This window comes from Ochotona curzoniae, unplaced genomic scaffold (genome assembly GCF_017591425.1).
Source record: "Ochotona curzoniae isolate NIBS_2020 unplaced genomic scaffold, NIBS_Ocur_1.0 contig_2321, whole genome shotgun sequence".
Taxonomy (NCBI): domain Eukaryota; kingdom Metazoa; phylum Chordata; class Mammalia; order Lagomorpha; family Ochotonidae; genus Ochotona; species Ochotona curzoniae.
In genome coordinates, this window is record NW_024465421.1 from 6,116,390 (window position 1) to 6,125,751 (window position 9,362).

General features: G+C 55.5%; 1 protein-coding gene across 3 annotated transcripts; it reads left to right on the forward strand.

The window, feature by feature from the left end:
* Positions 1 to 542: 542 nt before the first annotated feature.
* LOC121151942 (rhomboid domain-containing protein 2-like) lies at positions 543 to 9,097 on the forward strand. 3 transcript variants are annotated; one of them, XM_040973802.1, is made up of 4 exons: positions 543 to 772; positions 1,564 to 1,565; positions 6,707 to 6,819; positions 8,184 to 9,097. In XM_040973802.1, exons 1-4 carry the CDS (start codon positions 595 to 597, stop codon positions 8,539 to 8,541), a joined length of 651 nt encoding a protein of 216 aa, XP_040829736.1. In that variant the 5' UTR covers positions 543 to 594; the 3' UTR covers positions 8,542 to 9,097. The 3 variants fall into 3 exon arrangements, with proteins under 3 accessions (XP_040829736.1, XP_040829737.1, XP_040829738.1); XM_040973803.1 differs by lacking the exon at positions 1,564 to 1,565 and adding an exon at positions 3,138 to 3,545 and having other exon boundaries at positions 6,669 to 6,819; XM_040973804.1 differs by lacking the exon at positions 1,564 to 1,565 and having other exon boundaries at positions 6,669 to 6,819.
* Positions 9,098 to 9,362: the final 265 nt, after the last annotated feature.

Below are 9,362 nucleotides of genomic sequence, written 5' to 3' on the forward strand. Positions count from 1 at the left end.
TGGCATCCTCCATGGGGAGTCTGTTTAAGTCCCGGCTGCTCCACTTCCCATTCAGCTCCCTATTCATGACCTGGGATAGCAGCGGAGGATGGCTCAAGTGCTTGGGACTCTGCTACCCGGGTGGGAGACCTGGAGAAAACGCCTGCCTTCAGCTTGACCCATCCTTGGTTGCTGCAGCCAACTGAGAGAGTGAACCCATAGGTACAAGATCTCTCTCTCTCTTTGTGCACCTATGAGTTCAAATTCATCATCTTTAGAAAGAACGAAAGAGAAGGAATGTTAAACTGTCAGGGCCTGCGTCAGTGCGGAGCCACCACCCCAAGTCTGAAGGTGAGAGGGAACAGACAATTGTGCCTAGAGACGGCGCTTTTAGGAGGACCCAAAACAGCCCGGGTCAGCCCCCAACCAGTGAGCGCCAATCGCAGGTGCGCGCGACCGGATTGGACAGCTCGGCGAGCGGGGGAGGCGCCTAGGTCGGGGAGGCGAAGTTTCCGGTCGAACGCCTCCACCGTCTCCCCTGGCAACGGCGGAGGCGGAAGGAACGGAGGACTTGCTCTCCACCGCCGCCCGCGGAGCGCGGGAAGGCTGGCGGCCATGGCGTCCCCGGGCGCCGCGTGTCGCAACTGGTGTCTGTTTCCCGAGGTGCCGTCCGCCACCTTCTTCACGGCGCTGCTCTCGCTGCTCGTGTCCGGACCTCGCGTGTTCTTGCTGCAGCCGCCCCTGGCACCCTCGGGGCTGTCGCTGCGATCCGAGGCCCTGCGCAACTGGCAAGGTGAGCCGGGGCGGGGTCCCTGCGCTCCAGCCTCCCCACACACCTTCCCCGGCCTCGTGGCTTCCCCACGAACCCTTGCAGTGCCGCCTCTTGCTGCCCCGTATTTCACGTCCCTAGCTTTCCAGGGTCCTTTCAGTCATTGTCACAGCTGGCTCTACCGTCCCCCAACGTGTTCCCTTCCTTGTGGTCACCAAGGTGGATCAGGCCCCATACACACACACACACATACACATCGAGTCACTTGGAACTAATGCTGTGGGGAGAAGCTTAACATACTACGCCACGGCACCGCCCCCTTTCCCCCATGTTTTTAATTGCATGACGTTTTCAACCAGAGCTTGAGGGTAGAACAATTCCCCCCAAACTATACAGACTGGCATCTCGTGTATTGGTTGTGGAAGTATTTTTGATGAATAATGAAAAACTAAAACAGGGATTTGGGTTCCGGCACGATGGCTCAGTGGCTAATCCACCTGCAAGCATCAGTGTCCCAAATGGGTGTCAGTTCATGTCCTGGCTTCTCCACTTCCCATCCAGCTCCCTGCTTGTGACCTGGGAGAGCAGTAGAGGATACCCCAAGGCCTTGGGACCCTGCACCCACGTGGGAGACCCGGAAGACACTCCTGGCTTTGGATCAGCTTGGCTCTGGCCGTTGTGGCCATTTGGGGAATGAAGCAGGGGATGGAAGATGTTTCTGTTTCTCTTTCTGTAAATCTGACCTTCCAATCAAGTAAGTCCATAAAAAGAGAAAGGGATTTTTATTTGCTTAATTGGAAGGCAGAGGGAGACAGAGGTCTTCCATCCACTGGTTTACTCCCCTAATAGCCGCAGCCTGGAAAGTCCTACCGAGTCCTCCTCGTGGGTGGCAAGAGGTCAAAGGACTTGTGTCACCATCCACTGCTTTCTCGTTGCATTAGCAGGAGCTAGATTGGGAATGGAATAGCCGGGACTCAAACCGGGGCCCATGTGGAATGCCGGCTTCCCAGGCAGCAGGGTAACCCACCGCACGGCATCACTGGTCCCAGAATCCGAGAGATGGCAGGCTGTGTGTATGGTCCCAATGCATGCTTCCCTGCTCTGAAGTAAACTGTTCTTCCGCCCACACCCCACCCCCAGATAGGTGCAGCCCCTTTTCCAGGAAGCAAAACAGGGACCTACACAGAGCCCCTCCCCGCTGTTTCTTTAATTGATGACTTCCCTGGTGTAGAGTTCAGAGCCACGTGAACAAACACTCTAGCGGACTACCTTGAGCAAATCTAGCCCCAGTGACTTTGCCGTGTGGCAAGTCAAGCCAAGGGGCCCATGGCTTAAACTTGACCGCCAAGAAGTCCGACCTCCCGGTCCTGCAAGGTTGGATAGCTGGGCACGTCACGTTAGAGACAGCAGCTTTTAGAGCGAGGAGGGGACTCCTTGCCATCTTAGTTCGTACCTGGAACTTGTCTGCACCTGTTGAGTTTTTTTGTTTTTCAAGATTTATATATTTTTATCGAAAAGGCAGATTTGCAGAGAGGAGGAAAAACAAAGTTTTTTTTTCATCCACTGGTTCACTCCCCTGTGGCCACAACAGCCAGAACTGAGCCAATCCAAAGCCAGGAACCAGGAGCTTCTTCTGGGTCTCCCACGCAGGTTCAGGGTCCCAAGGCATTGGGCCATCCTCAACTGCTTTCCCAGACCACAGGCGGGGAGCTGGATGAGAAGTAAAGCATCCAGGACACAAACTGGCACCCATATGGGAACCTAGTGGATGCAAAGCAAGGATTTGGCTACTGAGCCATTGCACTGGGCTCACCTGTTGAGGTGTTCAGTGAACATTTTCAAGGAGAGTCCCCTAATGGCTGTCTTCTGAACCTTCCTACAGTTGCCCGATAATTCATACACACCCCTTTTTCTCTCCCTGTAAACAGCCATTAGGGAAGGAGCGGTTAGGATTCTAGCTGGGGAAACTGACACACAGAGGGTTAAGTGGCACCTCCTCCACCGCCCTGATACTGTTACAGTTTGTTAGCCCTCAGACAGCTGGGGGAGGTAGGTCAGTGTGCCTGGAAGAAGGGTTACAAAGCACTTGGCAACTTCAGGTTCCATACCCCATGCCCAGGTTCCATACCCTATGCCTAGAAGGGCTAAAGCTGCCAGGCCCTGTGGAAATGTGTCAGCAGGTGTGAAGAGGCTTGCTGTAGGCTCTGGGTGAGAGAGAGAGAAGGCAGGGGCAGCTGATTGTGCTTCCTGGTCCTGCCCTTTTGGTCACAGGGATGGCTGGTCTCCCCCTGGCATCCCGCTAGGGGTGCCCCATCCATGTCCCCAGTGCTCCGGGAGTTGGCGTGCCCCACCCCGACACAGCTCCACCTCTCCCCTCCCCGCTCTTCAGTCTACAGGCTGTTCACCTACATCTTTGTCTACGAGAACCCGGTGTCCCTGCTGTGCGGCGCCATCGTCATCTGGCGCTTCGCCGGCAACTTTGAGAGGACGGTGGGCACGGTGCGCCACTGCTTCTTCACCCTCATCTTCGCTGTCTCCTCTGCCATCATCTTCCTGTCGTTCGAGGCCGCGTCATCGCTGTCCAAGCTGGGCCAGGTAGAGGACGCCTGTGGCTTCACGCCGGTCGCCTTCGCCATGCTGGGCGTGACTTCGGTGCGCTCCCGCATGCGGCGGGCCCTGGTGTTTGGTGTGGTGGTGCCCTCCTTCCTGGTGCCCTGGCTGCTGCTCGCCGCCTCTTGGCTCATCCCCCAGACCTCCTTCCTCAGCAACGTGTGCGGGCTCTGCATCGGGCTCTCATGTATCCTTCCCGATGGCCGGCACAGGGCGGCCTGGGGTGTCAAGTGCCTGGGGGAACAGGTAAACAGGCACCGAGGGTTCCCCCCAGCTTTGAATCCCATTTGGTCTTGGGCAGCTGCCCTCTGTCCCTGGACCGGCCTTTCCACATTCTGAGGGATCGGCCCAGGTGCCACCTTGCACCAGCTTGGCACTGCTGGCTGATTGCAGGATGTCCCAAGTTAGTCTCCTGTTACCCTCAGAACCAGAAATGTAACCCCTCACTTGATTATGGTGAGCATTTTCAAAGGGGAGAGTGTGGAATAACCCGCAGAGCAGGGATGCTGCTTGCTTCATCTTTCCACTCCCCCCCTCCCAAAGAAAAAGGCAGACTTCTGCCTTGCGGCTGCTTTAAGATACAACCCTTAATGGCTTTTGAGTAAATAACCTGACCCTTAAGAAAAGCGAACTTGAAAAAAAGAAATCGAAGATACAAAGTAGGATTACTTCTCTCAACACCAAACTGTTAGGTAGGATTAGGGTTTGACTCCTAAAGTGTCTATTTAAAAAAAAAAATTAAGATTTATTTTTATTGGAAAGTCAGATATATTGAGAGGAAGAGAGACAGAGAGGAAGATCTTCCGTCTGCTGATTCACTCTCCAAGTGGCTGCAACAGCTGGAAGCCAGTTCGAAGCCAGGAGCCAAGAGCCTCTGCTGGGTCTCCCACTCAGGTACAGGGTTCCAAAGCTTTGGTCGTCCTCCACTTTCCCAGGCCACAAGCAAGGAGCTGGATGGCAGCCAAGATATAAACCAGCGGCCATATGGAATACTGTGCTTGGAGTTGGAGAATTAGCTAGCTGAACCACAGTGTTGGCCCCCTAAAGTCTCTTCTAATTAGTGATTGTGGAAGCTGTCAGGGTAGTCGAGTACTAGCTTAGCTCTTTTTCCTTAAAATTCAGAGATAGTTTCATTGATTCTGAATCTTTCAAGCTGTCCCTGCATTATTACCTGCCTTGTGTTGTTCCTGATGAGAAATTGCTAATCATGTTTATTTATTTGGCTACTTGCATGTTTTTCCCCCCTTTTTAAGATTTATTATTTTAGGGAACTGAAATGATGGCTCAATGGCTAAATCCTCACCTTACAAATGCTAGGATCCCATATGGGTGCCGGTTCATGTCCTAGCTATTCCACTTCCCATCCAGCTCCCTGCTTGTGGCCTGGAAAAGCAGTCAAGGACGGCCCAGAGCCTTGGGACCCTGAACCCATGTGGGAGACCTGGAAGAGGCTCCTGGCTTTGGATCAGCTCAGCTCTAGCCATTGCAACCACTTGGGGAGTGAACCAGTGGATGGAAGATCTAGCTCTTTGTCTCTTCTCTCTAGAAATCTGCCTTTTCAATAAAAATAAATCTTAAATGATTGTTTATTTACTTATTTGGGAAGGTGGAGTTACAAAGAGAGAGAAAGGAGTGGAGAGATAATGGCTGAAGCTGAGCTGAGCTGAAGCCAGGAACTTCCTCTAGGTTTCCCATGTAGGTCCAGGGGTTTGGGGACTTGGGTCAGCGTCTTCTGCTTTCCCAGGCCACAAGCAGGGAGCTAGATGGGAAGTGGGGCAGCCAGACCATGAACTGGTGCACCAGTATGGGATCCTGTCACTGAAGGCAGAAGCTTAGCCTACTACACCACTGTACCAACCTGTTTTCAGCTGTTTAATCTGCCTTCAGGCCACGCTCTTCCATGGCCATTGTTCGGCTCTGTGATTCTGTTGTGCAGCCCACTGTCCTTCCGAAGCTCCAATCACACATGCTAGCCAACTGCGTGACCATGCTCGCAGCTTCTCGCTCGGCCAGTGGGAGGCGTCTCCGTTTGCTCTGCCTCTGTGGACCCTGGTCTTCCCTGCTCTGGGGTCAGACTGTGTGTTCGGCACACGTGTAGTTTGTTTTGCACAGTTCTCGTTTTTGCACTAGGGTTTCTTCATCTGTTCCCTCGTTCCGTCAATGTTTCCCCTTGAATTCTCACACACGGAGAGCAGTTGGAGATCCGTGTCTCAAGCCGTCATCTCTGCCGTTCCCACTGGCGGTCCTGGATTATACATCCCGTGCTGGTGCCGCTTAGCATGTCCAGTGATTGCTTGTTTTGTGCGGGACACTGTGGGAGCTGTCTCGTTGAAGCCTCCTGAGTTTTGTTTTAAAGAGAGTTGATCTTTGTCCTGCCAGGTAAAAATCCACAGGAGGTTTAGTTTGAGGCTTGAGGGTTGTCTGTTTTTGTTTTGTTTGTTTGTTTGTTTTTGCAGAATCAGATTCAGAACACTGCTGGTGCCCTGAGAGAGCTCAGGAACATTCAGCCCTTACAATAACTGCTGGTGACTGCCCACTTAGTGGCTGGGGCCCCGGAATGCGGAACATTCTAGAAAGAGTGAGATAGGTCTAACACAGCAAAGAATGGTTTCTCCCAGAAAGCTGGCTGCACTGCAGTTAGGAACACGGCCTCCAGGATATCATCCTCCTGGTGGTCCCTCCTACGGCCTCATCTACCTCACCCCACCCCCCCCCGCTGCTGCTGCCCTGGGTGGATCTATTAGCACCTGCTGTCCTCTTTCAGGGGCTGGAACCACCTGTCCTGGCTCCCTCAGCTGGGCAGGACCTTCCTGAACCAAACCTGCACTTCTCGCCACTTCCCCTGCCTTGTCTGTCCATTACCACTCACCCCATAGCTCAGGCCGTGGATGTGTTCACTAAGTGTTAAAAGGAAATGCAGATAAACAGTGGGCAAAGCAGTGGTGGAGTGATGCAGGTCAGCTGACCAGCATGCCATCACACCCCTGGGCAGGGGAAGAGGGGTAACAGTGGCCAGAGTGGAGGCCTCTTGGTCCCATGGAGGTAGGGCACCCACAGTTTGGGATTAGGTATAAGATACATCGGTCAGCTAGGGAGCTCTAGGAGAACCCAAGGCCTCACCCCCTGCAGGGGGCAGGTGTCTATAGGGACAGAGGGCCTGGGACAGGGGCGGATGACCTGTGTATCCCTGAGCTTGAGGCTGCAGCCAGCGTTGGTGGCGAAAGTGCATTACAGTAGGAGCCGCCCATCCTCCTTGGCCCCTCATCCCGGCATCCCGTCACCTCCCCATCTGACTTAACCGCCTGCTCAGATGGCCTCACCTACTGCTACTCCCTCGACCTCTCGGAGCGAGTCGCCCTGAAGCTCGACCAGAAGTTCCCCTTCAGCCTGATGAGGAAGATATCCCTGTGCAAGTACATCTCAGGGTCCGTGGCCGAGCGGAGGGCGGCCCAGAGCCGGAAGTAAGTCCCCCCAACAAGCTCTCCCAGCTTCCTCTGCAGATGGTACCGGGGCCTCCCAGGGTGTGGGCAGTGTTGGGATCTGCGGGCTGAGTCCCTCCCAGCATGTATGGAGGAGGACTGAACCAGGCTGGGGAAGGACGGGCACTCAATGCAGTTAGCAGACGCCCCCTCACTTTCTGCCACACCTCAGCATGCTGACCCAGCGCAGGCGTTCAGCTGCTACTGTGTCCTGTGTTGGGGTGCCCGGGTTTGAGTCCCCACTCAGCTTCCTGCAAGGGTGTGGTTACCTGGGTTTGCTGCAGACTTCACACTAGGACCCAGAGCACCTGCTGGCCAGCACGCTTGCCCGCCCCCTGAGCTGTGCCCTGCTGTGCCCTCTGTCCTGGGTCCTTCCCTGGGGAGGGGCATTTCCCAGGATGTGGTCCCCCCGCCAGTCTGGAGTTGGGCCTTCTTGGGGGCTTGTCTAGAGGGAGGGGCTGAAGTTCTTAAGAAAAGCAGAAACGGAAACCTATCCGAACAACTTGTGGGGTACAGATGTGGGGGGCACTGTATTGAGGCTGAGTTTTGAGGGGGCTTCAGGAGTATTAGGCACAAAGGCCCAGTGTGGGATCCCCTTGCTGGAGCTGACAGTTGCAGTGTCGAGGTAGCTGTTTGAGACACCCACATCCATCCCAGGGCGTCTGGTTCAAGTCCTCGCTGCTGTGCTTCTGGTCCAGCAGGGAGCAGGTGGTGGCTCAAGGCCTGAGTCCCTGGCCCACCATGTGGGAATCCAAGGTGGCGTTCTGGGCTCTTGGCTGTGGCTTGGCCCCAGTCCAGGTGTTGGGGGTCTGTCTGTCTGTCTCTCTTCCCTTTTCAGATAAGTAAAAATAAATGTTCTTTTTTAAATTAAATTCTAAAGAGCCTGTCAGCAGCTATAGCTGGGACAACCTTGGAGACTGGTGTGTACTTGCTGGAACAGGCTGTAGCCAGAAAGTTCACCCCTCAAGTATGCCTCCCTTCCACACGTGTCCATGGTGGGCAGGAGCTACCACGTGCGTGGACAGACTGGCCTGTCTGGTACCCACAGAAAGGCCTCGCTGTCCCAGTGGGGTTTCAGTGTCGTGTGCACTCCCGACCACTCCGTGTGAGAAGGAGAGTTGATCGTCCTCATGCACAGGTGCACCCCCAGTGGGGTGACTCAGATAGTCCAGCCCCTGTGCGCCCATCCCCACCACTGGAGAAGCCATCCGGAGGAGGTCCCAGTGGTGGTCAGTGTCCCCTCCTCTGGTACCTACAGCCAGTAGCCTTGCAGTCCTCATGCATACCGACAGGGGGCGGTGGGACATCATTGGCTGAGTGACCGCATTCCCTCTGTTCCATTACAGGTTGAACCCTGTACCTGGCTCCTATCCCACTCAGAGCTGCCACCCTCACCTGTCCCCCGGCCGCCCTGTCACCCAGATGCAGCACACCAGCAGCCAGAAGCTAGCCACCTGGCCAGCCTGCGCCCCAGGTCACATGCCCAGCCTGCCTCCCTACCAGCCCACCTCTGGCCTATGCTATGTACAGAACCACTTCGGTTCAATCCCCAACTCCTCAGCCGTCGACCCAGCCTCCGCGGGGATCTCCTTGGGGGTCCAGCCCCCCACCCCCGCCACTGTCCCCGGCTCAGTGTATTCTGGGGCTCTGGGCCCCGCAGGGGTTGCAAGCACCAAGGAGTCCTCCAGGGTCCCGGTGCCCTGAGAGAGTGAGGGGAGCTGTTCTTAGCACCGATTGACTAACCGCCTCTCCATGCCAGGTGATGTGCGGTACTTGAATTGGTGTCCTCGTTTCAGTGTGTGCTCCCGACCACTCCATGTGAGGACAAATGACCGTCCTCATGCGCAGGGATGCGCCCCGGTGTTGCTTGAGACGTGCCTGACCCTGTGGCTGCCCAGCTCCTGGCCCCAGGCTCCCCAGGGGCACACATGGGAGAAGAGAGCGCGCTGGCGGTCGGTGGCTGCAGCTCTGTCTTTCTCCTGTCATCGTTATGTCATCGTCATGGTACAGTTGGTCTGTGGTGACTATATGTCTGTCAGTGACCCTGTCCTCTGGGAGTGACAAGCTGTGTCACATGTCACACCCCGGCATCCCGGTGGACCGTGGTGTTGCTCACGTTTGAATAAAGAACTAGCCTCCAGCCTGCCTGTGGCCTGCGACTGCTTCATGGTCTGGGGAATGCAGGGCAAGCCAGGACCATGAGCCCATTCCCAGTGCATCAAGTGGGGCAGAGTTTAATGCAGTGAATGGCAAAGACCCTGGGAGGACTGGGTGGTGAGCCAGCAGAGTGAGTAACCTGCAGGTGAGTGTAAGGTGTGGGATGGGGGTGTCAGCAGAGCAGGGGTCAGGAGGTGGCACAGGCATGATGGCAGTGTCATCAGGAGCCAGAAGCTCCTGGTCCACATCAGTGGGGGCTTGCAGTGGGCCCAGATCATTCAGGCCAGCTAGTGGCCTAAGCCTTGAGGCCTTTCTTTTTGCCCAGAGCTGAATGCTCACCCTAGACTGGCCGTGTGGGAGCTCCTAGG

What these genes read in the sequence shown, in the direction of transcription:
- LOC121151942 (XM_040973803.1), top strand. Translation starts at nt 595, where the DNA reads ATGGCGTCCCCGGGCGCCGCGTGTCGCAACTGGTGTCTGTTTCCCGAG. An exon ending in GCTCTGCATCGGGCTCTCAT is followed by an intron (nt 3,546 to 6,668) that starts GTATCCTTCCCG and finishes CCGCCTGCTCAG; the next exon opens with ATGGCCTCACCTACTGCTAC. An exon ending in AGGGCGGCCCAGAGCCGGAA is followed by an intron (nt 6,820 to 8,183) that starts GTAAGTCCCCCC and finishes GTTCCATTACAG; the next exon opens with GTTGAACCCTGTACCTGGCT.